The sequence below is a fragment of the Spermophilus citellus genome (assembly GCF_964194105.1).
Source record: "Spermophilus citellus genome assembly, chromosome: 10".
NCBI lineage: Eukaryota > Metazoa > Chordata > Mammalia > Rodentia > Sciuridae > Spermophilus > Spermophilus citellus.
The window spans coordinates 127,273,395-127,300,948 of NC_138197.1; the positions used below are offsets into that span (position 1 = coordinate 127,273,395).

General features: G+C 57.0%; 1 protein-coding gene across 2 annotated transcripts; it reads left to right on the forward strand.

The window, feature by feature from the left end:
* The first annotated feature begins 725 nt into the window (after positions 1-725).
* On the forward strand, positions 726-27,202 carry MICALL1 (MICAL like 1). Of its 2 annotated transcripts, none has more exons than XM_081309210.1 (16): positions 726-1,258; positions 5,637-5,685; positions 5,971-6,112; positions 11,745-11,833; positions 12,410-12,552; positions 14,217-14,659; positions 15,832-15,889; positions 16,567-17,045; positions 18,596-19,002; positions 21,790-21,924; positions 22,478-22,604; positions 22,707-22,797; positions 22,911-22,984; positions 24,873-24,987; positions 25,625-25,671; positions 27,010-27,202. In XM_081309210.1, exons 1-16 carry the CDS (start codon positions 1,113-1,115, stop codon positions 27,129-27,131), a joined length of 2,667 nt encoding a protein of 888 aa, XP_081165336.1. In that variant the 5' UTR covers positions 726-1,112; the 3' UTR covers positions 27,132-27,202. The 2 variants fall into 2 exon arrangements, with proteins under 2 accessions (XP_081165336.1, XP_081165337.1); XM_081309211.1 differs by having other exon boundaries at positions 731-1,258; positions 16,684-17,045.
* The last annotated feature ends 352 nt before the right edge of the window (positions 27,203-27,554 follow it).

Below are 27,554 nucleotides of genomic sequence, written 5' to 3' on the forward strand. Positions count from 1 at the left end.
GGGGGAAAACCAGGATCTGAGCCTGGGGTTAATATGACTCCCAAACCCAGATGACTAAGACCTGTTCCTTCTCTTGGAAGGTGGTGACAGACCCTTCCAACTAGCCATTGCACTGGTCAGAGTGACATCACTGCCTGCAGCTGATCATCTGCCTGCCTGTGGTCATCAGAGGCTTGGGGGAGGGGTCCTCTGAGTTTTGAAGGGACCGGCAGATGGATAGTGGGCTGGGGAGCTTCCAAAGCCAGATGTGAATGGCCTGCATGGGCCTGCTTCCCAGAGGTCCCTCCAGGGCAGCCAGTTCACTGCCACTCTAATCAGGGCCAAGAGACCCCAGAGGGGTGTGGGAGTCCCCTGAGCTGGCACAGGGCTCGTGAGGGGAACTGTGCAGGAGCAGCTGTAGGCTCAGTCCTCTCACTGCATGGACACCTGGGTAGAAGGTGGCGATCGATGGGGTTTCCCCGAGGCCAGAATGGCTGGCTGGTGGTCAGGGGCGCTCTACAGTGGTGGGATGGGATGGGGAAAGGTGGTGGCCCTCTGGGAGTGGGTGGGCTTTGGGGTCTGCCGGGAAGCTGCCTCAATAAAGTTGCAGGCGGGGTCGGGTGGGTGGGGTCTTTGAGAAGTCCGCAGACCGCGGGGAGGAGAGGAGGGAGGCGTCCCCGGTGCCAGGAGGCGGGCTGGGGAGCTGCGGGGCGGCGGCGGGTCGCCCCGGGGCTCCGGGAGCGGGAGCGGGGCTCGCGGGCCGGGGCGATGGGGCGAGGCCGGGCCGAGGAGGGGGCCGCGGCGGGGGCGGGGCCGCGGCGGGGTGGGGCGCCGGCCGCCTCCCGCTCCCCGGCGGCGCGGGCGGGGACGCAGGCGACGGGCGCCGCGGCCGGCCCACAATGAGGGCAGCGGGCCGCGGTGAGTAAGCCGCGGCCGGCCGGGCCGGGCCACGCGGGCGGCGGCTCTCGGGCAGGTCGGGGCAGGCCGGCGGGCGGGGCGGCGGGGAGCCGAGCCCGGGCCGCGCCGCAGCCAGGAGGACGCCGAGGCCGCCCGCCCGCCCGCCCGTCGCGCCCGAGCCCGAGCCGCGGCCGCCGCCGAGCCGGAGCCGGAGCCCGAGCCGCAGCCCGCCGGCCATGGCGGGGCCGCGGGGCGCGCTGCTGGCCTGGTGCCGCCGCCAGTGCGAGGGCTACGGCGGCGTGGAGATCCGCGACCTGAGCAGCTCCTTCCGGGACGGCCTGGCCTTCTGCGCCATCCTGCACCGGCACCGGCCCGACCTGCTGTGAGTGGCGGGGCGCGCGGGGCGGCGGGCGGGCGGGGACCGTCACCCCCTCAGTGACGCGGTGGCAGGCGCCGCCCTGGGACGCAGACCCCGACCGGGCCCACGGCTCTGGACGCCGGAGACCCCCGACCCGGCACCCCTCCCCCACCGAGCCGCGACCCCGCCCGCTGGGACGCCAGCCCCGGCCAGCCCAGGGGCGCTGACCCGCGCCACCCGGCAAGATTTCCGCAAAAGGACGCCGAGCCTCGCAGGCCCTGACCCTGCGAAGGAGCGCTGAGCCCCACCTTGGGGACCTGGGCGTCTTTTACGCTAAACTCCTTTCTAGGGACACACAGAGTCCGCCTTTTCCAGGACGCACCACCCCAGAATCTGATTGTAGGAGATCAGAATCTGTCACCCCAAAATAGACTTCTTCCGCAGGTTTGAGCTGATCTGAGAAATGGCAGACTCTGGGGTCGCCTGGTCCTTTTGTAAAAGAAATTCACACATTAGGGAAATCAACGTCTGTAAGGGGATCCACCAGAGTAAAGTGTCTCCCTGGGAGGAAGGCTGCTGGGGACTGCTGGCTGCGGGAGAGACCTTCCCTGCTCGACCTTCGCTCGCCACACAATTCCTCCCCTCCCCCAGCCCCAGAAACCCCAGCCCTAGTTCCTTGCTGTCTCTGGATGCTATAGAAGCTTCAATCCCACTCTAAGTTCTTAGAGCCCCATATTTTATGGGACTCAAGGCTGACATATGTCACTAAGTATAGTTTCTCTTTTGTTTTGTTCAACTATTTTATGTCAATTTAATTCATAGGCCAGCCAAGAATCTAGAAGGGTGAGGGAAGCCATCCTCTTCCCCCACACTTCCATAAGGCACTGAGGGCTGATCACCCTGTGGGGCCACTTGCTCTGGAAAGACCAGTGAACTCTCACTTCTGACGCCCCAATGCACCATTCAGGCACAGAGGAGCCCCTAGATTAATGAATGATTGCTGGATAACAGGAGGCACACCATGCCCCCAAACACCTCCCCAATTAGGAATCAGGCCTGCCTTCCCAGTGTGTGCTCTGCACCCCTATTGTCCTCAGCAGGGCATGAGGTGGGCTAGAGAAGAGTCAGGCATGTGCCTTGGGAAGACTCAGGTGCACAAGTTCCCATTGAGAACCGTCAATCAGCTTTTCGAGGTTTTGAAGTGACCCCTTCCTGCCTGGAGCTGCCCAGTGAGGTTCTAGTAGGAAAATGTATTCAGTCCCCCTGAGCAATTGGCTTGGGCTGCTGCCTCAACCCTCTCTGCTGGCCTGAACCCTGGAATCTCTTCCTTCCTTTCACTTATTCATTCATAAAACAATAAGTGAAAGTTTATCTGGTGCTCACCATTTCTTTTGCTTTTGGTCTCAATTGCAAATTTTGAATTGAAGTCCTGGTTCTTAGTTCTCTGTGCTTACAGCCTGCTGGCAGGACCCCCTCCTGCTCCAGCCTGTCAGGGCCTGGAGTCTTTCTGTGCTCTTTTACCCCACATCTGCCCTGGCAGGGCTCTGAAAGGATCACCCCAAGAATTGGATGGTACATGCACCCAGTTTACTCTGTGCCTCGTGGCACCGTGTCTGTGGAGATGGGCTGGGCCCAGGAGGAGAGGGTTTTGGGGGTATCAGTATAGAAGGGAACAGATGAGGTGGTGACGTAGGTGGCCTGCTGTCCTCCGTGGAGCATGTGACACTAGTGGAGTTCAGGAGCAGGGGCTTGAGGTGGAGGAGAAGGGGCTGGGACTGGACCCTGTGTTGGAGCAGAGGCTGGAGGGGTCATCTCTTTTGGCTGGGGACCAGTGGTGAGGCATAGGACAGGGACCAAGCCTAGAGCAAGAATGGACTTGGGTGTCAAGCTAACCTGTTTGGTGGACCTGAGCCTGTTGGCATCCAAGTGAAGGCTCCCTGGTTCTTAGGTTTAGGAAGTCTTTGGGTTCCCCCAGGCATCTGTAAGGTGGGATTGATTCATAAGAATAATAGGGATTGTTTTGAGGATTAAATGAGATAATAAGCATGCAATTAACATTAGTTATTATAAGTGGTGTTATTAGGCAGCAGGGGAGGATGACGGTGTTTTTACTCCTTCATCCAACAAGTACTTCTAGAGTTGTCTTTGCTGGACACTGTACAGGTGGTAGAGACACCAACCAACAAACCTCAAAACAACTGGATGTGGCAGCACACACATGTAATCCCAGCAGCTTGGGAGGCTGAGACAGGAGGAAGGCAAGTTTGGGGCCAGCCTCAGCAACTTAATGAGGCCTTGTCTCAAAAGAAAAGTAAAATGGCTGAGGATGTGGCTCAATAGTTAAGCACCCCTGGGTTCAATCCCCAGTAGCGGGGGGGAAAAAAAAAAGATTGTGTGGAGGAGAGAGTGACTTCTCTCCCAAGAAGGAATCCAGAACCAAACCCAGCCATTAGTTTGCTAGGGAAGCCAGGCCTTAGTGAACAGCCAGTTGCACAGGAGAAGAACTGAGGCCCAGGTCCCACGGGGGAGAATGATGGGTAGGGATAGGTCTCTGTGAGCCAAGGTGTGGGGCTGGGGGTGAGGCCAGAACCTCCTTGTACAGTGGCTCAGGGCAAGGCCGGTATTGTCCAGTGGTTTCAGCTCCTGGCACTGTGAGCCCTGCCAGGGTGGATCAGTGCTGGCCCAGGCTTCTGTGGGGGAGAAGGTGCTGGCCCTCCCCTCCCCATGCACACATTGCTGAGCTCCCTTGAAGCCAGGGACCATGTGGATTTCATTTTTTTTTTTTTTAAAGAGAGAGTGAGAGAGGAGAGAGAGTGAGAGAGAGAGAGAGAGAATTTTTAATATTTATTTTTTAGTTCTCGGCGGACACAACATCTTTGTTGGTATGTGGTGCTGAGGATCGAACCCGGGACGCACGCATGCCAGGCGAGCGCGCTACCGCTTGAGCCACATCCCCAGCCCCGAGTGGATTTCATTTTTGTTTCTTTGTCTCCCCTAGAGTCAAGAACTTTCCAGGTGTCACAGACAAGGAGACTGAGAGAAGGGGGTTAAATGACTTGCCTAAAGTCACCCACAGGAGACTTAGTGAAGCAGCTGAGGGTGGAGGCCAGAGTTGGCCAAGGGGATCAGAGCTGGTGCCTGGCCCCCGCCCATGAGCCCCACCAGGGTTCGCCCGCAGCCCTTCCTTGCCTTCCCCCCGGGGTCTGTGGTCCCTGGACACTGCCTCGGAAAGTGTGGGGTGAGGGGCCGTGGGCTGCTTGCCTGCTCCCTTGCGTCTGGGGGGCCTGCCCCTCACCAAGCCCAGGCTCTGCCATCCCTCGTACCAGCCTGGGAGCTGGGTGTAGGCTTCCCCAGTTGGGGAAATGAAGGCCGGAAGGCCGGCAGGCCTGCCCACGGTCACACGGCCTGGCCTGCAAGAGCAGGGACTGAGGTCCAGGACATGGGCCACTTATCTCAGCAGCAGCTTCCAGCCATAGAAGGAAGCAGAAGGCCTCGGTGGGTGGACCCAGGAGAGCGCCCGCAGCCAGAGCAGGGAGGGTGGGGTAGGCAAAGGCAGCAGGGGCCTCTCACCTGGCCCACCGAGAAAACCTGGGACCCCCTCACTGTTCCACATCAAAGGAAGTTGTCCCCAGGAGTGACCCAGAGTGACGAGCCAGCTGATGAGGGCCAGGAGCCCTGGAGTGTGTCCCACTTCCACTCTTGTCCAAACTTGTTCTATTTCTGGCCCAGTTAATAAAAGCATTCATCCCTGGACTGGGCAGGGTTCAGATTCAGTGAGTTGTGGGACTTGTGTGACTCTGTGACATGACAAGCAGAAGGCCAGAGATCCGTACCAGGGCTGGGTGGTGTCCTCTCTCGAGGCCGCAGTGCCCTCATTTGTGGAATGGGATAAGTGCCTGCCATAGGGCTGCCTCTCGGATCATGTAAATGAGATGAAGGAGCTCAGCACGGCCCTGTCATTGAGGGTGCTTGCCCTGACTCCAGATGGCTTCTAGGGAAGAGTCTGGACTTGAAAGCTAGGTCTTGTGTTTTGTTTTGTTTTGTTTTGTTTTGTTTTGTTTTTTGTACCAGGGATTGAACTCAGGGGCACTTGACCACTGAGTCACATCCCCAGCCCTATTTTATATTTTATTTAGAGGCCAGGTCTCACTGAGTTGCTTAGCACCTGGCTGGCTGAATTGCTGGGGCTGACTTTGAACTCGCGATCCTCCACCTCCACTTCCACCTCCCTGGGATTATAGGGAAAGCCGGTTCTTAAACCCTCCTTTCCCATCCCGTGGGATGCCCTGGCTCCCTCCTGGCAGGTGCTGTCTGCCTCGGTTTCCTCCTCAGGAGCCCCAGCACACTACCGAGCCGTCCCCTCCTCTCTGACCAGTGCTCTTCCTTCCTTTGCCTCTTGCAGAGATTTTGATTCACTTTCCAAGGACAATGTCTTTGAGAATAACCGTTTGGTGAGTCCCCGGATGGACGGAAGCCTGTGGGGGGGGAGGGCTGGGGGTGAGGGCAGAGGTCTTGCAGGGCGGCTGCCTTTGCATGTAGGGCACAGGTCCTAGAAAAGGCCATGCCTGGTGTCAGCCCCCCAGGCCATCCCGTGGGGTTGGGTGGTCCTAGAGCCACATTGCCCTATCCTACTGTAAGGAGTTAGGCCTGGGTGAGGCATGTCCACTAACTGCCTCTTCGTTGCCTCTTCTGCCGTGGCTCTTCCTGCCCCTACCCCGCACCTGCCCCCACCCCAGGCCTTCGAAGTGGCTGAAAAGGAGCTGGGCATCCCTGCTCTCCTGGACCCGAATGACATGGTCTCCATGAGTGTCCCTGATTGTCTCAGCATCATGACCTATGTGTCCCAGTACTACAACTACTTTGCCAGTCCTGGCCAAGGTGAGAGGGGACCTGCCTTTGGGAGGCTGGCCCTGCGAGGGCCTGTTCCTGTTTTCTGGTGTAAGCAGGTGACTGGGAGATGGCCAAGGCTGTTCACTTAGTCATCAGTTCACACATTTGAATACTTATTGGGGGAAACATCGCTGTGCCAGGCCCGCTGCAGCTGTTGGGCGATTCCTGCTTCTAGTTTGCACAGCCCCACGGGGAGGTGATAATAAGCACAGAAACCAAAACCTGTACCTTTTGTCAGGAGTGCGAGCTCATCCGCTCTGAGAGTTCACCTCCCAGCCCTGACTTCCTGTCTGCAGATGCTTCCCGGTCTTTCTCCTCTAGCAAGACAGTGGCCCTGTCCTGTCTGGCTGTGTGCCGTGTCCTCCACAGAGATGACTTCTAAGGCCTGAGAACTGAGAACCTGGGAACTGGGCTGGGGGCGATGAGGCTGCCTCTCTGCTCCAAGCCAGGTGGCTGGGTGTCCTGTGCAGAAAACCCTCCTGGGACAGCTGGGCCTCCCCATCTGCAGAGAGGAAGTGGCCCAGTGAGGGGGAGCAGTGCTCAGGAACACAGCAGAAAAGCTGATCAGCTGGGAGGAGAATCCAGGAGCCCCAAATCCTACTTGGGGTCACTGCTGCCCATGGGTCCTCAGGGCCCCCACTTGGGTCCTGCCTCCTGCCTCTGTTCTCCATTATGGACAGACTCAGCCCATCTGTTAAAAAAGAAAAAAAAAGGAGTCAGTGGTTTTATTTTTTTACTAAAAGTAAACATGTTTACTATAGAAAATTTAGAACAAAAAAAAAGCATAAAAATTAAAAGAATTTGTTATTTGCTTCCCCCATGAACACCAGGGTTGATGTCATAGTGCACAAACTGCATTGTGCATTTTAATAGAAGTCAGAGTGAAAAGACATAGTTCTGGGCGTCCTTAGGTTCTGCACCTGCAGGGTCAACAAACCTCCCGCCAAAATTATTCAAGGGGCTGGGGATGCATTCAGTGGTAGACCATTTGCCTAACATGCTGGAGACCCTGGGTTCCATCCCTAGCACTGTAAAGAAAACAGAACAAAACAAAAAGTTTCGTCTGTATTGAGCACCTACAGACTTTTTTCAGATCATCTTTCCTAAAAAATACTGTAGGCCAAGCAGGTGAGGTGGTGCAATCCTGTAGTCCCATTTACTTTAGAGGCTGAGGCAGGAGGATAGCAAGTTCAAGGCCAGCCTCAGCAATTTAGCAAGGCCCTAAGCAATTTAAGGAGACTATCGGGGATAGAGTGCCCTTGAGTTCAATCCTAGTACCGCAAACAAACAGAGGAAAAAAAAAAAACCTGTAGGAGAGCTTTTTACATGACATTTACATTGTGTTACATATTAAAAATAATCTGTAGATGATTTAAAGTCTGCAGTATGATATTAAAAAAATGTACATGCATGGGCTGGGGTTGTGACTCAGTAGTAGAGCACTTGCCTAGCATGTGTGGGGCACTGGGTTCGATCCTCAGCACCACATAAAAATAAAATGAAGATATTGTGTCCATCTACAACTAAAAAATAAATGTTAAAAAATGTACACAGGAGGATATACATAGGTTATATGTAAATCATCATTTTATTTAATTTGTTTATTTAAAAAATACTTTTGGTATCGGGGATTGAACCCAGGGGTGCCTTACCACTGAGCTACATCCCTAGTAGCCAGGGTCTCCCTCAGTTAATTGCTTAGGGCCTCGATAAGTTGATGAGGCTGATCTTGAACTTGAGATCCTCCTGCTTGGATTACAGGTGTGAGAACCCCTGCACCCACTCCGTCACCATTTTAGATAAGGGGCTTGTGCAGGTGGGAATTTGGCATCTGCACCCAAAACTACTGCACATCTAGGCACCACAGTCTTTGGTGAGGCAGTCTAGCTGGAGTGGAGATTCAGAGCGTGGACTCAGGAGTTCTCCTCTGGGTGACAGCGATTTCACCTCCCTTTCTCAGCCTCTCCTCTTTTTTAATGCTACAGGGATTGAACCTGGGGTGCTCAACCACTGAGCCACGTCCCCAGTCCTTTTTTAGTTTTTTATTTAGAGACAGGGTCCTGCTAAGTTGCTTAGGAACTCACTAAATTGCTGAGGCTGGTTTTGAACTTGTTCTCTTCCTGTCTCAGCCCCCCTGAGTTGCTGGGATTACCGGTGTGTGCCACTGTGCCCCGCATCAGTTTCCCCTTGGCAATGGGAAAATAGTGCCCATCTAGCCAGGCACAGTGGTGCTCATCTGTGATCCCAGATACTCCGGAAGCTGAGGCAGGAGAATGGTGAGTTTAAGGTCAGCCTCAGCAACTTGCTGAGACCCTGTCTCAAAATATAAAATAAAAAGGGCTGAGGATGCAGCTTAGTGGTTGGCTATTTAGCCCTGGGTTCAACCCCCCAATACTACCAGAAAAAAAAAACAAAAACCCTAAAAACTAGATTATTGATGGTCCTTGATTTAGGATGATTCAACTTGATTTTTCAATTTTTCTGTGGTATGAAAGCAATATGCATTCTGTAGAAACTGTTTTCCTAGTTTTGAATTTTGCCCTTTTTCTGAGCCAGGAACAGCTGATACTCTACAGTGTGTTGTGTTGCTAAGCTGTGATGTCCCGGAGGTTGGGGTAATAAATGAATTTCTGACTTAGGAAATTTCCAAGGTGTGATGTGTTTATCGGGGCACAAACCCCATTTTAAGCGTGGGAGAACTTGTGCCCCTTTATTCTGCTGATCCCTGTTTCTCTTGGTTAATGATCAGAATTTATGAATGGACTGTGACCTGAATCTCAACTTACCTCCCAGTTTCCTTGTACCAAGTCCTTCCTGGCAGACCCCTCCTGGGTGACCTGCAGGGTGGGTGTGCCCTGGTGGGCTCTCTGCTTCCCTGCGGGGGTTCTCGTTGAGAAGGGTACAACTGGTACCTCTCACACATACCACTTGGCCTCTAAATAAGACCATTTTTATCCCATCTGTTGCTCCAGCAGAGGAAACAGCCATGCGTTCCAACCCTGGAGGCAAAGCTGGCTGGTGGCTCCCCAGATGCTCCTGTACTGAGCTTTCTGGGCCAGGGAAGGGGTTTCAGGGGTGATTTTTGACTAGACTGACTTTCAGTGAACTTGGTAGCTTTGGATCCGCACTGTGTTTAGCTTGTGTGGGGGGCTTGAGGGTGCCAGTGACCTTGGGCACATCAGGTGACCCCTGCCTGGCCAGGGAGTCGGGGCTTGAGTGTAGGAAGCCCCGCAGTCATGGGAATCTGCAGGGGGGCATCTGTCCACAGGGTGCAGGGCAAGTGTCCTCAGGAGGAGGCCCAGAAGCCCCGTGTGGCTTCCTGGGCCTCTGTCCGTGGGCTCGACTGCTCCCTGCCCCAGCTGCCGTCCTGTTGGGTTTCTTGCGCGTCTTTGAGCGTCACGTCCTGTCCCTGCTGAGCGGCTCCTTGCTGGTCTGCCCCTGCCTCCCTCCTGGTGGGCTCCCTCCTGCCCAACCTCCTGTCTCTAGTTTTGCCTTCTCCAGGTGGACATTCCTGCTGCCCACCTCATGGTAGGGTACAGATTCTTCAGAGCTGGAGTGGAGCCAGGGCCTCGTGCACACTAAGTGCAGGCTCCACCACTGAGCCCCGCCCCGGTCCCCAAGAGCTGCCTTACCCCCTTCTTTCTCCTGTGGACCATCTTTGTCTTGTTCATGGCTGTGCAGCCCCAGCACCTGGCACTTTCCCACACATTTAAGCAAATATTTGTTGAGTCCCTACTATGTGCCAGGCCTGTGACAGCTGCTGGGGAGACCACTAAGAGGGTTCAGGCTCAGGACTTACATTCTAATGAGGAGGGTGAAAGGGAGAATAGATCAGTAAGTAGTATCATTTCAAGGAATAAATAAGGAGCAGGATAAAGAGCAATGGGGGAGACGGGGTGCAGGGGTGCACACTTGTAATTCCAGATACTGGAGAGGCTGAGGCTGGAGGATCAAAATTTAAGGCCAGCCTGGACAAGTAAGTGAGTCCCTATCTCAAAACAACAACAAAACTAAACAAAATAAAAAAAAGTGGGGGACTGGGGCTGTAGCTCAGTGGTCAAGCACTTGCCTAGCATCTGTGAGGCACTGGGTTTGATCCTCAGCACCGCATAAAAGTAAAATAAAGGTATTGTGTCCATGTACAATTAAAAAAAGTATTTTAAAAAAGGGGGTGGCTGAGGATGTGGCTCAGTGGCTCAGTGACCCCTGGATTCAGTCCCTAGTACTGAAAAACAAGCAAACTAACCAAAAAACAGTTTTGGGAGGCTGAGGCAGGAGGATTAATTGGAGCCTAGGAGTTCAAGGCCAGCTGGGTAATACAGCAAGACCTCATCTCAAAAGAAGGAAAGAAAAAAAAAAGCTGGGTGCGGTGGCTCATGTCTGTAATCCCAGTGGCTCCAGAGGCTGAGGCAGGAGGATCACAAGTTCAAAGTCAGCCTCAATAACTAAGAAGGTCCTAAGCAACTTAATGAGACCCTGTCTCAAAATAGAAAATAAAAAGGGCTAGGGATGTGGCTCAGTGGTTAAAATCCCCTGGGTTCAATCCCAAAAGTAATAAGGGGAGGGAGTGGTATCTTAGATGGGCAGTCAGGGAGGGCCTGATCTCTTAAAGGAGGAGGAGGCCCAGGTGGCCCTGTGAAAATCCTGGTGGGGGGAATGTTGCTGGCCGGGGTAGCAGGGGGCATGTGCTGCTGTGAGTGATGGGGAGGAGGCGGGGCAGGATGCAGAGCAGGTCTTGGAGGGACTGGCTGAGGCTGCTGGGCTTCCAAACCTTTGAGGGTGACTCACAATAAGGACGTTTCCTGGCACGCTCCCAGGCCACGCACACGTATGTAACTGAAACAAGTTTTAGGAAACAGTTCTTCCCCTTAGAACATGTGATGCACTTTACAACGTGCAGATATTTTCTGTTCTGTTCCGTCTTGTGAACGTGCTGGTGGACATCTCTTCAATGCTTTGAGATGTGTTCAGGGGCCTGACGTTTGGTCAGTGCATTGTAGATGATAAGGCCGTTGTGATTAAATTTTTAAAATATCATCAGTGGCCTTTTCTTGGGTACACAGTTCTGTGGACTTGGGGTTTGTTTTAATCCTGGGGTCCAGAGCAGGTGTTCATTTAACATGTGCTGTAGCAGGAAGGAGCTGGGTCCCAGGGAGCCTTGGGTGGGGGTTGTCCTCTCTGAGGGGCAGTGGGCAGGGTTCTGAGCTGCATCTGCTCACCTGTGAGCAGTGGCCACAGGAGAGGCAGCATCCCCAGCCACCAGGTTGGCACCAAAGGCGTTTTGCTTTCCCCTCCTCCAACCCTTCGCTGGGCTGGGAAGGAAACTGCCCTCCTGCTGTGCAGTGTCCTTCGATAATTCTCTGATCGTCCTGTTGTCATATGGGCTGTGCGTAGTAGTCATTACTGTCCCCCTTTTACAGGGCTCAGTGAGGTTAGGTGGCCTGTCCTTAGCACATGACTTGCAAGTGAAGGTGCTCCTGGCCTGTGATGGAGGAGCCTCCTTTGGTCCTGTGGTGCCTCAGGGTTGAAGGCTTCGAGCTGACCTCTTTGGGCAGGGCGGGGCCTCCAGCGGCTGCAGGATCCCCACCTGCCTCAGGCACCTTTTCCTGTCTCTTGGCAGGTGGCATCTCACCCCCCAGGAAGGACCTGGCACCCTCCCCCCCACCGTCTACAACACCCACTGTGGAGGAACCAGGAGACAAGGGCCAGGTATGCAGATGCCTGGGTGCAGAGTGGGCTGGGGGACAACTGCAGTGACACATGCTCCAGAGAGAGCCAGGCCCAAGTGGGTCCCCAGGGAGGCTACGTGGGACTGAGACTATCAAGGGTCATTCTATAGGTGGACCCAAGTCTCAGGCGTGCTCAAGGTCACAGTGCTGGGCAGTAGAGACATTGGGATTGAAACCTGCAGCTCTAGGAGGGAAGACGGGCAGATGAGGTGAATTAAGAGACAGCCTTCAAGGAGGGCCACCCGAGGGAAGGGGAGGCCGCGCCTTCACAGGGCACTGCTTTTCCTGGGGGCAGGAATCCTCAGAAACCAGAAGTCAGGTTTTCTGTTTCCCTAGCTCAGTGACCTCGACAAATCTTTCCCCTTTCCGGGCTTTGGCTTCCTCATCTGGGGCACAGCGACAGGATCCCCTCACTGCCCTCCTAGGGCTCTGATCCTTGCCTGTTACCACCATGAAGCTCGGTGCACACTTTAGGGACAGTGGCCATGACAGGGAAGGAGAAGGGGCGTGTTCTGTTCTGAACGGCATGGCTGGTGACTGTACCCATTCCCTGCAGGGCGAGGAGTCCCCCCCAGGCAGCCTGTCGGAGCAGGCCCCCCAGCGGGCCCCCAGCAGCACCTGTGCGGCCTGCCAGCAGCACGTGCATCTGGTGCAGCGGTACCTGGCAGAGGGCAGGCTGTACCATCGGCACTGCTTTCGGTGAGTGTAGGGGTCATGCACGTCCCTTGTCACCCTGGATTTATTTTGAGTTAGGTCTCACTAAGTTGCCCAGGCTGGCCTTGAACTTGGATCCTTCTGCCTCAGCTTCCTGAATCACTGGGATTACAGGTGCACATCACTGTGTCCGGCTGTGCCAGGCATCTTGATGGGCTCTGGGCTAGAGCGTCTGGCTTATTCCCATTTTACTGAGGAGCAAACTAAGGCTTAGTAATGGGAAAGACCTGCTCAGTCACATAATTAGATCAAAATCTCGTGACCAACATGGTTGGAGCTCAGGGTTTCTGCTGCAGTGCCCTAGCTCTTGAGGATAACTACTTGACTAACGAACAGCATAGACTTGAAAGCCATTGGGAAAAGAAAAAAGTTTTTATTTTATTTTTTTAATATTTATTTTTTTAGTTCTTGGTGGACACAACATCTTTGTTGGTATGTGGTGCTGAGGATCGAACCCGGGCCGCACGCATGCCAGGCAAGCACGCTACCGCTTGAGCCACATCCCCAGCCCCAGAAAAAAGTTTTTAAAAAAACCCCAATAACAACTTGCTTTAAGTTGGCTCTCTGGTGCAAGCCAGTTTTAAGGAAGTAGAATATAACAGGCAAGGAAAATGCAAAAACTTAGTAAAAACCCCTTTTTTTTTTTTTTTTAGTGCTGTCTTGGGGATGTACCTCAGGGCTTTGTACATGCTAGGCAAATGCTCCACCACTGAGCTGCACCCCCAGCCCCCAAACATTTTATGTTAGAAAAAAGAAACCGGAGGGGCTGGGGATATGGCTCAAGCGGTAGCGCGCTCGCCTGACATGCGTGCGGCCCGGGTTCTGTCCTCAGCACCACATACCAACAAAGATGTTGTGTCCGCCGAAAACAAAACAAAAAAATATTAAAAAAAAAAAAAAGGAAAGGAAAATTGAAAATATGTAGTCAAGGGCAGCCATGCTTGGAATTCCAGCACATACTGGATCTGGTTTGGTGCCTGTACATATGAGTACAGCCCCAGGCCCAGGGAAACAGGCCACATCAATACAGTCACATCTGGTCACCTAGGCAGCATTTGAGAAACTCTTTACAGTGACTCTTAGTAAAACATGCTTTTGACATTGGTGACTTGGTGTAAATACCTGAAATGAAACTCTTGTCAATAGTCGCACACACAGAATAAGAGTCTCATAAAGCAGTGTTTATCCTTGCTTGCATTATTTACTGATAGATTTTATTCTGCTTTATTAAAAACAAATAAACCTGAGACTGGGGGGTATAGCTTGGTGGCTGAACAATTATGAGGCCTTGGCTTTGATCCCCAGTACTGTGAGGGAAAAAGAAGGGAAAAAACGAACCAACCCACAATAAACAAGCCTGGCTGGTTTAAAACCACCCAGTTGATTCCCTGGGCCTAGTGGGTGGCAGCCCCCGGAGGTACTTCTGGGGCAAACCTTTGCTTCTTCCTCTTGCAGCACAAACTGAAAGTGTGTTTCACAAGTGCTTTGCTGATTGTGTTGTTCCCATGTGTCTCCGACAGTTACCATTTGCTTTTTGATCTGGGAACACCCAAGTCCTGGGCTGGATGCACGGGGCAGTTGGTAAAGGGAGGAGGGAGCAGCCTGGGCCTCTGCAGTGCCTGGCGGAACCCGTCCTGTCCCCCTTGCAGGTGTCGGCGGTGCTCCAGCACCCTGCTGCCCGGGGCTTACCGGAGTGGACCTGAGGAGGGCACCTTTGTGTGTGCAGAGCGCTGTACCCGGCTAGGCCCAGGGGGGTGGCCAGGGACCAGGCCTGGACCCCCCTCACAGCCAAAGCAGCAGCAGCTCACAGAAGAAGCCAAGCATGGCGAGGGAGGCTGCCCCAGCCCGAGTGTGGCTGCAGGGCCTGAGGCCGATGGACCCAAGGCCAGCCCTGAGGCCCGGCCGCAGATCCCCACCAAGCCCCCAGTTCCCGGCAAACCCCAGGAACTGGCCAGCCCCCCAGCCAGCCGGCCCACGCCTGCGCCCAGGAAGTCCTCTGAAAGCACAGCCTTGACGCCCCCCACGCCCCGGCCCCGGTCCAGCCTGCAGCAGGACAGCCCAGTGGAGCAGGGCGACAGCAGCCTCGTGAATGGTGAGCGGGTTACAGTGGGCAGGGTGGCCCTTGTGTCTGGGCCTTGAGTGTCTGTGTGCACCTGGGAGCATCCGGGAGCCACTTTCTCCACTTGGGCCTGCATACACTGTGAGTGTGTCCTGAGGTTGGTAATTCCCACAGCAAGTAGCCACCGCAAGCCCCTGAGCCAAGCTGTTCCCAGAGCCAGTGCAGCTCACGGGCAGAGTAAGGCCCCGCCTCTCCCCTGCCCCGTCCTGCATGTTGGTTGCGTCGGTCTTGTGTTCCAGGGTGTGTAGGAGTGTTTGCTGTGTGCGCCTGTGTGTCCTGAGTGTCCTGGGGACTTTGAGCTGGTATCACTCCCGTGCCCTGGGTAGTCCCGAGGCACGCTCCCAGGTGACCTCAAGTGCCCAGCCTCTGCGTTTGGCCGAGCCTGGCCTGGGAGAACTGAGGGACTGGGAGGAGGTGGAGGTCAGGCAGCTCTGAGTTGGTCTGAACTGCAGTGGAAACCCCTGCCCACCCTCTGGGTCCCCCCCTCACCCCGTGTTGCACACATTCCCAAAGGATCTCCCTGGGTTTCCAGGAGCGCATGGAAAGAAAGGAGGCTCCTATAACCCGGATGCACTGGCCTCCCTGGGACTCACCAGAAGTTCTGCTTGTTCATTCTGCTTGTTCGTTCCGCTCTGTGCTCCCGAGGGCTGGCTTAGGGGCTGGGCACTAGGGACAGATACTGTTCAGACCTCCTTGTGCCCTCCAGTGTTGAGGAGGAGAGAGGCAGACACAGGTGCCTAGGAGAGTGCAGGATCTTGTTGATAGGGGTGACCCTGGGAGTCAGGGGAGGCTTCCAGGAGGAGGTGGCACCTGGGCTAAAGTGACATGCTGTTTCTGGCCCATACTGGGAATTGATCTGAAGGGACTTGGGTTCTCTTCTCAACTGAAATATAGGTGGAGTCTCGGGAGGCCTGGCCTTGTCCACCTGACCATTCTCCTGGTCACCTTCAGTGCTTATCTAATCTCTCTGAGGGCTGGGCAGGGGAGGTACCAGGGTGCAGGGGAGGTTGTCATGGCCACCTGGGGTCTATGACCTCCCAGGTGGGAAGGAAGGGCACTCCTCAGCAAGGCCAGCTCTGTGGCTGGCTCTGGGGGCCCCTCTCTGCTGCCCATGAAGGTCTGGCTCACGGTCCTTTCCCATCTAGGAAGATTGCAGGACCCTCCTGTCCCTAAGCCGAGAGGGACACCCAAACTGATAGACAGGTAAGCTGGCCCACGAGGGGCTTTCTGCCATGGAGGTCTTGGTGGGAACGGGGTCCCTGGGGCCTGGGTGGGGCTGGGTTCCTGGGGTGGGCAGGTGGGCTTGAGAGGGAGGCTTGTCTGGTGGGCAGGAGAGCTGGGCCCACCGCCCCTTCCCCCATGGCTGCCCAGGGATTCCCACTGCCACTGCCTGACCTGCTCCCGTGGGGACAGCTGCCTCTGGAATCCCTTCCCCTTCCCCAACCTCCAGATCCTCCCTAATACGGAGACCTAGGCCTTGTTCATAGAGTATAGAAAGGCCTGGAGAAGTCAGCTTGGTGCTCGGCTCTCAGTTCCCCGACCCTGCAGGGAGGACCTCAGTTTCCGACTCTTCTTCAGGAGCCGTGCTTTGGATGGTGGGTTGGGAGGGAGGTGGCCCAGCTGTCCTAGTGGTTAATGTTTATGGAGCTCCTGTGCCTGAGACTCATTGGATTCTTACAACAGCCCAAGAGGTGTCATCGTCCCCATTTAGCAAATGAGGAGATTGACACCTAGAGGGGCCAGGTGACTGTGTTCCGGTGTTCCCCAGACCCCTGGTTTCTTTTTTTCCTGGGTGTGTGACTTGAGGGTTGGCTCTTTCTGCGCCTCAGGGTGCCTAGCTGGGACGTGAGTGTAAGAGTTCCTTTCATCCTTGGGCCCAGACTGGCCCCTGGGCTGGGAAGCTCCTCATTGCTCTCCTTTAACATGGACTTGAAACTGTGCCAGGAAGACAGAAGACTGACCACTGCCTTCACCTCTGCTTCCTGGCCTCTCTCCAGGACGCCAGCCCCCAGGAAGGACCCCCCATGGATCACACTGGTTCAGGCAGAGACAAAGAAGAAGCCAGCTCCGCTGCCTCCCAGCAGCAGCCCTGGGCCACCAAGCCTGGCTCTGGCCAGCAGGCAGGAGGAGAATGGGGCCATGGTGGAGGGCCCCGAGCCCAGGCCCTACAACCCCTTTGAGGAGGATGAAGAAGAGGAGGAGTCACTCCCTGCAGTGCCCAGCCCAGTGCCCGGCCCTGCCCTGGCCCATCCAGAGTCCACACCCAAGTCCCTGCACCCTTGGTATGGCATCACCCCCACCAGCAGCCCCAAGACGAAGAAGCGCCCCGCCCCCCGAGTGCCCAGCTCATCTCCACTCAGTGAGTACCCACCTTGCCTCGCAGCTGCCTGACCCTTGCATAGGCCCAGGCTGGGCGGTGTGGTCAGGGAGGCTCTCCAGGCCAGGGACCCTGTGGGGTTCGCAGTCTCCTTCTGTTGAACCCTAGAGCAGCCTGTGAGGCCATGTCATGATTGCCTCTTTGCAGGTGAGGAGACGGGCACAGAGAGGATTAGTGATTTTCCCCGGGCCTCGCAGTATTGAAGCGATGAAGGCAGGATTTGAAGATGTGAGGGCAGCTGGCTCTAGGGGTCTTTTTTTTTTTTTTGTGGTACAGGGGATGGAGCCCAAGGCTTTGCCCATGATGGGCAAGTGTTCTACCACTGAGCTACAGCCTCAGCCCTTTTTGACTTTATTTTGAGACAACACCTTGAGTTGCCCAGGCTGGCCTTGAAGGTGCCCTTGGTGCCTTGGTCTCTTGGATTCCAGGTGTACACCACCAATCCAGATCCTGAGTCCATACTCTAGATGAGGGCCCAGGGGAGTACCTGGCGCAGGCCAGGCCAGGCCCCTCAGGGCACATGGTAGGGGTCGGCTCTCACCACACCTTGCTCAGACACTGTCACTGTGTCGTTGAGACTGGGAGCTGTTCCTTCCCTACATCTGTCTTCAGTCTTCCCCTCTGGGACGTGGGCAGGGCCGGCTCCAGGGTGCTGGGCCTCTGCCCTCCCTGAGCTTCCTTCCTGGGCACGCTGCATCCTGGGCTCTCTGGTCTCCCAGGTTTCCTGTGCTCTTGGCCACCTGCCTTCTCTGCTGGGGTCTGGGCCTCTGAGAACTCAGGGGACCACTCAGATGGTGGGGCCAAGAGCGTTAGAGATGCTCACAGGCAGGTGCCCAGGGGTCTCAACCCTGGGAGGCACCAGTGGTGCTTGGGCTGCCCAGGGGGAGACGGTGGGCAGGCTCTGGGTGAGCTGAGGGGCATGAACTTGGATTGGCCACAGCTGTGTTCAAGGCCAGCCCTTATGGGGACAAGTGCCCTCTCCTCTGAGTCTGTTGCTTCTTTTGGAAAGCGGGCATGAGGGACTTGGAGACTTGGTCTCTGTCGTCGGTAGGAGGATGCCCAGCAGTGGTGCCTACCAGTGCTTGGGCCAGAGCTGGCCGTAGCCAGGGCTGCTGCCCCTGCCTCTCTGCTGTGTCCCTCCCACAGAGCAGGTTGGAGATGGGGAGGCTAGCCTCACTTTTCTGGCCTTCCCCCGCAGCAGTCTCCCCTCCCCTCCCCAGTAGCTTGCCTTGGGGTGGCTCGGGATGGGCATGCTGGGAGGCGGTGGGGGGGTGGCGGCGGCAGTGCTACTGCATGAGAGGAAGGGTCTCAGATGTGTCACGAGGCAGTGCACCCCAGCACAAGGTCTGACGATGGGAACACCTGTGACTTGGTCCTGCCGTAGGTTTGCTGTCTTGTGGGCCCGCACCCATCCGTTTGGGGAGGGTCTGGGTTTCCTGGGTCGCTGGCAGCTCTGGGGTGGGGATCCTGTCAGGTGAGGCTGAAGGCCTGGCCCAGCGGGTCACACGAGATCACGTGGCATTCATTCACAGCTCTCCACGCCTCCCGCCTCTCCCGCTCGGAGCCCCCCTCGGCCACACCATCGCCGGCCCTCAGTGTGGAGAGCCTGTCCTCCCAGAGCTCAGGCCAGGCTGCCAGCGCCGAGCTCCTGGAGCCACCCGCCGTGCCCAAGAGCTCCTCGGAGCCTGCTGTCCACGCCCCCGACACCCCCGGCACCCCTGGGAACTCTGCCAGCCTCTCCGCCGACTCCTCCCTGTCTTCTTCTGGGGAGATGGTGCAGCCCAGCACAGAGCGGACACCACAGGCCAGGACCAGGGGCAGCCCAAGTCCCCTGCCAGCCAAGCCCTGCAGCGGTGCCACCCCCACCCCTCTCTTGCTGGTTGGAGACAGGAGCCTTGCACCTTCCCCGGGAAGCGCGTCCCCACAGCTGCAGGTGAAGGTGAGTGTCCACCCCCACTCTCCCTCCGCCAGCTGCACCCTCTCTCATGGACATGGGTCTGGTCTCCAGGCAAGAATGTCCAGGGCCTGCCGTTTATGCTGGCTCCTGACTTCTCAAGTGGCCTTGGCTATGTCCAGCAAGCCACTCCCACCCTATGCAGTGAGGCACCAATCCCTCTGTCCATCCCCTGTCCATTTGTTCATCTGTCCACTCATTTGGCCATCTGTGTATTAAATGTCCAGCGCCTGTGTACCTGGTGTCCTAGGCCTGTGTGCTGAACCCCTAGGACCATCCACCCCAGACTTCGTGCACACGGCCCGTCCACCCCTCCTCCGCTCCCGCTTGGTGGCTGTCAGGCTGGGGTTGAAATGGTATTAAGACCCTGACTTGCCCTGCGGGGCTCATAGGCTACTCAGGGAGACATGACTCGGATTGTTCTAGAAGGTGATCTGGGGTAGAACAGAGGGAAGGGACCCACCTGCCGGCCGCGGAGGTGATATGGGCGAGGGTGGTCCCTGTCCTTGAGGGGCTCTCAGCCAGGTTGGGGAGGTGCTCAGGTGACTGCGTGCTGTGGGTAGGGTTGGCAGTGGCAGGGTCAGTCCCTGACAGGCTGCAGGGCTCAGGACCCAGTTCCTGAGTGCCTTGGCTGTGTGGCCTGGAGGAGTTTGGAGAGGGCAGATAGGTGTGTCCTCGGGCCCCCTTAGGCCTGCTGGGTGGTGTCTTCCCTCAGGCGCGGTGCCAAGGAGAATTGGTTTCCAGAAGCTTGGTCAGCCATAGGCTCACCAACTTCTCCGCCCTGTGCCAACAACCTGGGGTGGCCTGGGATCGGGACATGCTCTAGGCACCTAGCTCATGCCCTCCTGTGTCCACAGTGCATGCTCCGCTGGCCTCTTGGCACCCAGGGCTTGTCCAGGCCCCAGTAGGGGAAGGCAGGGATGCTTACGGGGGCAGCTGTTGTCGTGGCCTGACTGTGGTCGGTCTGGACCTACCTGTGTGCCTTTCAGACACCATTGGACCTTGCTTGGCTTGGGCCACAGCCTCAGGTGCAGTGATCCTAGCTGTGCCACCTGCAGTGACCTTGAGAAGACCCTGTCCTTCCCTGGGCTCGGGCTCCCCTTGAGAGAGAGGGGCTGGGCCTTGCCAGGCTCCAGACTGCTCTGAGGAGGCCCTGGGCCCGCTGGTGGTCAGAGGTGGGGTGGCTGGGTTAGGATCTCTGCTCAAGGAAGCTGCCCCCATCCATCGCTGTGTGAGGGTGGGTGTGAGGGTGGCCTGTGGCTGACAAGGGCTGAAGCCCCTGAGGGGTCGAGGCTTCAGGCTCCTGGACTCTACTGGGTCTTCTGGGTGTTTATGGAGGCAGGAGGCAGAACCCCAAGTGATCCTCCTTCTGGAGAGCCCACCCACACTCCTTCCAGGATTGGGAGACAGTGGGGACGGGAGACCAGGTCTTGGGTGGCCGAGCTGGCCCAGGACTGGCTCACTGGTGAGGACCTCCCTGTGTGGCTGCACGAGACTCCTAGCCTCAGAGGTGGCTCCCTGAGCTGGCATAGGGGACGGGCAGGGCCCTCCTTCCCAGCTGTGGGAGAAGGCTGCAGGCCTCAGTGTGCCTCAGGAAGGCCTGCGAGGGCTCCTGTGTTTTCCTCCCAGGAGCTGCAGAGAGCCGTGACAGTGTGCATGGGGCGGGCGGGGCCTGCTGGGCCTGGTGTGGCTGCCTGGCTGGGCCGGCCTCAGAGGCGACAGCGGTCTCCCCAGAGGGGCAGAAAGACAGAGCCTGAACTCTGGGTGACTGTGGTTGGTTGGGCAGCAGAGGGTGGGCCTTTCCCAGTCCAGAAGGGAGCTGTCCTTCACCATCTGCTGCAGGAGAGAGGGTCAGGGTCCTCTTTTTGTACTTGCTGGCTGGGTGACCCTGTGTGAGACGCTTCATTTCTCTTGGGAAGGGCATCTGTCTGCAAGGCCTCGGTGAGCTCTTCATGGTCTGCCCACAGTTCCTCAGTGCTGAGGGCTGCTGGGCCTAGACTTCCTTGCTTGGCTAGAAAATGTACTTTATAATACCTGCTTCGTAGGTGTTGGGAGACGAAACTTTTTGTGTGGGGGTGAGGGTGGGGGTCGTGCTGGGAATGGAGCCCAGAGCCTTGAGTATGCTGGGCAGGTCTCTTCCCCTGAGCCACGCCCAGCCCTGATCTGAGATCTGAGGAGTAATGCATGTATCCAGAGCATCGGGTGCAGTAGTAACTGGCACACTGCAGGTTCTCTGGGAATGGAAGCGCTTGGTGGGGGCAGCCCTGTGGTAGGGCATTGCCTAGCATGCACAAGGCCCCAGACTCTTCCCAGCACTGAAAAAAATAAGTAAGAGCTTTAAGAAAAAAGACAAGAAAAGAATGCGTGCTGGGTGTGGTGGTGCACACTGTAATCCCAGACATTTGGGAGGCTGAGGCAGGAGGACCTAAAGTTTGAGACCAGCCTCAGCAAAGAGGAAGACCCTGTCTCATAATAAAAAACGTAAAAGGTTGGGATGTAGCTCAGTGGTAAAGTGCCTGGGTTCAATCTCTAGGAAAGAAAGAAAGGGAGAGAAGGAAGATGGGAGGGAGGGAAAGATGAATGAAAGAAAAAGGAAAAGAAGAGAAGAAAGAAAGGAAGGAAGGAGAGAGAGAGAACTGGAATGCTGTCGGGTGAGTGGAATTTGCCGCAGCCTCCCGAGTAGCTGGGATTGCAGGCGTGTGCCACTAAGCTGGCCCGCTTTCTGTGTCCCTCGTGTGACCATGCTGCCCATTGTCATGTCCCTGCCTTTAGTCTTCCTGCAAGGAGAATCCTTTTAATCGGAAGCCGTCACCAGCAGCATCTCCAACAGCAAGGAAGGCCACCAAGGGATCCAAGCCAGTGAGGCCACCTGCGCCCGGACATGGCTTCCCGCTCATCAAACGCAAGGTGCCAGCTGGGAGCCCCGGGACACAGGCAGCGGGACCACCGCCTCCCTGTCACCTCGGGCCGAGTGTCTGGGTTGCTGCCCTGATGTTCAGGAGGGTTATTAGGTGACCTCTGGAAGCCGGGCTTCAGCCAGGGGGACACAGCAGGGGCCCTGGCAGCCCAGAGCAGCCCTCTGCATTTCTTGGTGGCTAACGATAGTGCAGCGTCAGGCACTCCTGTGAGAGGCTTGTTCTCCAGGTCATCTCGATATCGGCCGCTGTCACTCCTGCTGTGAAGTCCTTCAGAGTGGCAGGGGGAGGAGTTTCCACAAAGCTGGAAATGGGGGTGTCTTGGTGCTGGGACTCACAGCACGTAGGGGTCGGGGTGACCCCACACCAGCCTCTTCCCCTTGCCCATCCTGCTTCCTGCTGCGCTGGCATGTGCCACAGGACCTGGGTCCCTGGAGCCTATGGTGGCCAGAAAAAGGGGTGGAGCTCCTGGCATCAGCCTGAGCAGGAGAGGGCACACGGGAGAGAGTTGCTGGCCTTTAGGTGACCAGGGTATTTGGGGGCAGGTCCAGGCTGACCAGTACATCCCGGAGGAGGACATCTATGGAGAGATGGACACCATTGAGCGCCAGCTGGATGCTCTGGAACACCACGGAGTCCTGCTAGAGGAGAAGCTGCGTGGCGGAGTGAATGGTGCGGGAGCCCGGGAGGGTCTGGGGTGGTGCCCCTCTTCCTGGGCCAGCGAGCAGGGGAGCCGGGTGGCCCGCCCTGGCCTCAGGGGGTGTCTGGCTTTAGAGGGCCGAGAGGACGACATGCTGGTGGACTGGTTCAAGCTCATTCACGAGAAGCACCTGCTGGTGCGGCGGGAGTCGGAGCTCATCTACGTGTGAGTCCTGCACGGCCCGCCCGCCCTCCTATCCTGGGGCTGGTGGCAGCACAGGGTGGGGCAGCCAGGTAGGGGGCAGAATTGCCCATTGTCCCCCGATTCTCACCCTCTAGCTTCAAGCAGCAGAACCTGGAGCAGCGCCAGGCAGACGTGGAGTACGAGCTCCGATGCCTTCTCAACAAGCCGGGTGAGGGGGCCACGTCTTCCACCCTGAGCCGCCATGAGCAGTGCGTAGGTGGGCTGGACATGGGCCACAGGAAGGGGCCAGCAGGCGCCCTGGGTCATCTGAGGCTGGGAGCAATTAGGGTGGGCATAAATGGTGAGTGCCATGGAAGAGATGGACCACGCGACAGGTGAGGGGGGATGTCCATGGTGTCGGGGTGACCAACTCTCGGTGAACAACACGACCAGGAGCAGCATGGGATCAGACTTGCTGTGTGATATTAGGTGACTTGCTTAGCCTCTCTGGGCCTCAGTGGCTTCATGTGTGAGGTGAGAATAAAGGAACACATCCCATAGGGCGTTCTTGGGACAGAAGACAGTGATGCGGAAGCTCCCTGGGCTCCGCGGACTGAGTGCCAAGCTGGAGTCTGGTGAGGGAGGCTCTTCAAGGGCCCTTTGGCCACAGTATGAAGTGAACCATAGCCAGGGGCAGAGACCTCAGGACTGTGGAAGCCACAGCTCTGACCTCTCCCCATGGCTGGGCATGGTGCCAGCCCTGCGTGGCAGGCCACCGTCACCCTTTAACACACAGGGGAACGGAGGGCCAGAAGGGCCAAGGGGCTTGCCCGGGGGGTGTTGCAGGTGCCCTTCCCTCCACATCTCCCACCTGCACCTGTCCCTGCACACCCTGCACCTGTCCCTGCACACCCGGCTCTCCTGTCTCTGTGACTGGTCCTGCCTCTCCATTGGCTGGGGAACCTGGGAGGCAGGTGGCCCTGGGAAAGTCATAGGATGGCCCAGGTCCACTACCAGCTGTGAGTCATTCCCACCCAGACCTCCAGGAGGCTGGGGTGTGGCCACTCAGAGGGGGCCACAGCGACACCCTGTGGCCGAGTGAGCTCAGGACCTCCATCTCCCCGGCCAGCCTGGCCCTGGGTTTCCTGTGGTCGCTCCAGCCTCCCTTCTATGGGCAGCACCTTCTGGGCTTGACTCAGATGTTGTTTTGGGAGGATGAGCCCCAGGTGGACTGGAGAGCCTCAGGACACTGAAACAGCCGTCTTCTGGGGGGTGTCAGGCTGCCCCACTTCAAATCCTGGGCCACCTTTGCTGGGTGGTGCTGGCCAAGGACTTAGCTTCCCTAAGCCTGTCTCCCTACATGTAGACTAGGGACATAAGTCACCCAGGTTCCAGATTTGGGAAGTAATAGAGTGGGATATGAACTTGGATGGTGACACTGAAGCCCATATTATGTCCCTAGAACTAGGTTGGGCACCCTGCCCCTGAACTTTGGCAAGGTGAGGCAGTAGGCCAGTGGGGCAGTGGCTCAAGGGCCCAGCTGTCATTCCAGATGTGTGGGAGATGCTGGGGAGGTAATGCCAAGGGCACAGGTGGGCCCCTGAGGGTGGACCTGTAGGACAGCTCTGCGCCTGGAGGGGAGAGGAGCTCAAAGGGGCAGCAGGTAGACACAGCAGCAGGGGAAACTCCTAGCTGGGCTCCTGCCCCAGTTCCCCTTCATCTTCCCTCCTCCTTGGTGACTGCCCCAGTGTGCCCCTTGGGTCATAGTGCCTCTGCAGGAGGAGCCCCGGGAGTCCCTGCTGTCTCCCCGCCGGGTCCTGCCTGCTGCAAGAGGCCATCTTGCCCATCTATTGCCAGATGCGTGAACTGAGCGGGAGGCCCCGTAAGTGTGCCAGCCTCTGTTCTTAGAGGGTCTCACGCTGGCCCTCCCAGGGCCCCTTGAAGGGTGCTTTATTTAGGCATCCTTGATCTCTTCCATAACAACCTTCGTTTCCCCCAAATACTTCTAAGGTCTGCCCCTCTGGGCCTCCTTCCTGTGCACGCTGTAGTGGCTCCTGGTGTGCTGGGGAGGAGGAGGGTCTACCACCACTCATACCTTGGCCCTTCTCCCCTGGCAGAGAAGGACTGGACCGAGGAAGATCGGGGCCGGGAGAAGGTGCTGATGCAGGAGCTCGTGACTCTCATCGAGCAGCGCAATGCCATTGTCAACTGCTTGGACGAGGACCGGCAGAGGTGACACGGCTAGGGGAGGGGCCCAGAGTGGGCTATACCTTTGGCCCCATGGGTGAGACAACTCCCTGGCAGAGCCCAAGACAGGCCACACCCCAGGGCCAGGCCAGCCCTGCCCTGACCACCAATGATCCAGGCACACTCTTGCTCAGCCTGGGGGGACTTGGAGGCTGGAAAGGACTTGAAGAGATACCGTGATAGTCAGTTTTTTGTCACTGTGACCAAAAAACCTGATAAGAACAATCTAGAAGAGGGAAGGTTTACTTTGGTTCATGGCTTCAGAGAATTCAGTTCATCAGATTCCACTGCCCCAGCCTCAGATGAGGCAGAACATCCTGGCAGAAGGGCTGGCATCGGGGAGCAGGGAGGGCAAGAGGTGGGAAGAGGATGAATCCTGCCCCACGCCCTACGCCCCAGGGCCTGCTTCCTCCAACCACTTCCTCCTGCCTCCCAGTCTGTGGATTAATCCATGATGGTGAGGTCAGAGCCTTTGTGACCCAGTCACTGCCTAAGAGGCCTAGCCTGAACCTTGCTGCCAGGGACCATGCTTCCAACTCAAGGCTTTGGGGACACACTGTAGACCCAAACCATGACATGGTCCTTCCTCCTGTGGGTACTCAGCTTCCTTTACTCATTTCAGAGAAGAAGAGGAAGACAAGATGTTGGAAGCCATGATCAAGAAGAAAGGTGAGGCTGGGCCTGATGGGCACACCTGTAACCCTCAGCTCCTTGGGAAGCTGAAACAGGAGGATCTCAAGTTCAAGGCCAGCCTGGGCAACTTAGACCCCGTCTCAGAATAAAATTAAGCCATGCATGGGGGTGCACACCTGTAATCCCAGGTGCTTGGGAGGTTTGAGGCCAGCCTTAGCAACTTCACAAGGCCCTAAGCAACTTAGTGAGACCCTGTCTCAAAATAAAAAATAGAAGGCTGTGGGTGTGGCTCAGTGGTTAAGTGCCTCTGGGTTCAATCCCTGGTACCAAACATTTTTTAAAAACTTAAATTAAAAGGGGTGGGGTGTAGCCGTGGTAGAGCTGCTTGCCTCGCATGCACAGGCCCCGGATTTGATCCCAGTGCTGCAAGAATGAGACAAATAGTAAAGGAGGAAGGTGAAGCCTGTCCCCAGGGGAGGACAGTTCTGGTTCTGGGCCTCTTCCCTCTTCAACTCCTGCTTTCAGCCTGCGGGTGGAAGGAAAGGGGCGGGTGGAGCAGGTGCAGTCCAGCAGGAGTGGGTGTGCAGACTCAGTCTCTGTTGAGAGGCCGCTGGAGCAAGGTAGGCCAGCCGACAGCCAGAAGCCACGTGGAGGGCTGGTGTGTGGGGGACAGTTCCAGCCCCAGGATGGGTTGCCCTTGGGTGTCTCCTTCCTGGTCTGCAAGCTGGTGCGTGTGGGGTGTGTGGGCCCAAACGGCGGCGCCCGCTCAGCATCAGACAGTGCCTGGAACGGCAGGAAGCCTGGGCCTGCAAGCTGGTCTGGTTTGGTCTTAGCTCCACCAGCCGCTCACTGTCCCCACTTGGGCTGGAGTCAGGCTGCTTGGATGCAGTCCAAGCTCTGGCATTCTGAATCTGCAGAACGGGGTACCAAGCGCTGCCTCCCTGGCACTGCTGAGGATCACAGGGGGAGCAGGTGGGGAGCCCTTAGCCTGGGGCCTGGCACCCACAAAAGCTCAGCTGGGATTGGCTCATCTCAGAGACTAAAACTCTGAGCTGGGAGAGATCATTTCCGGAGTTTCCTCTTGCTCTGAGGGTTGGTGCTTGTGTTGCAGCCCACAGAGTCGTGAACCCATGTAGCTGAAGTGATAGGGCACCCAGATTGTCCTTGTGGTCCTTGCCAAGACACCGGGCAAGGAGGATCCCTAACCTCTAGGGAATAAGGGAGGCCTGGGATGGTGAAGTGACTGCCCGGTTTCACACAGGCTGGTGTGGAGCTGTCCTGCTGGCCACACACCTGGTCAGTGACACAAGTCACTCACTCCAGCCTGCCCCGGATGGACTCCCTCGAGTCAAATCTTTCCCTTTCTCTGCTCAGAGTTCCAGAGGGAGGCTGAACCCGAGGGCAAGAAAAAGGGGAAGTTCAAGACCATGAAGATGCTGAAGCTGCTGGGAAATAAGCGTGACACAAAGAGCAAGTCCCCTGGGGACAGGAGCTGACAGTGAGGGAAGCTGCTGGGACTGTCTCCTCCTGGATCCTCATGGGCTGGAGGGAGCCCCCTGCTGCCGTGGATCAGTCAAGGGGGAGGTGACTCAAGGGGAGGGTGTCTCTGGGTGAGCCTCCCCCACTGAGGCCTCCGTCTGTCTGGGCCAAAGAGTTTCCCTCCCTCTTCTCTGCACTCCAGACAGCTGTGACCCAGCCCTGCCCAGTCAGATCTGAGGATTCCAGATGCTGTGACAGACCCAAAGGCAAGCAGGGACTCCAGGTGCAGGGAGGGGCAGTGGCCACGCACACCCACCCGCTCGCTCCATGGTCCCTGCCGTGGCGGGGCAGCTCCTCGGCCTCCCCTCCCTTCTCTGCAGGCGCTGGCCTAGCTCTGCCCCGCTAACAGGCCGGAGCGGGACGGGCTGTGCTGGCCTCCT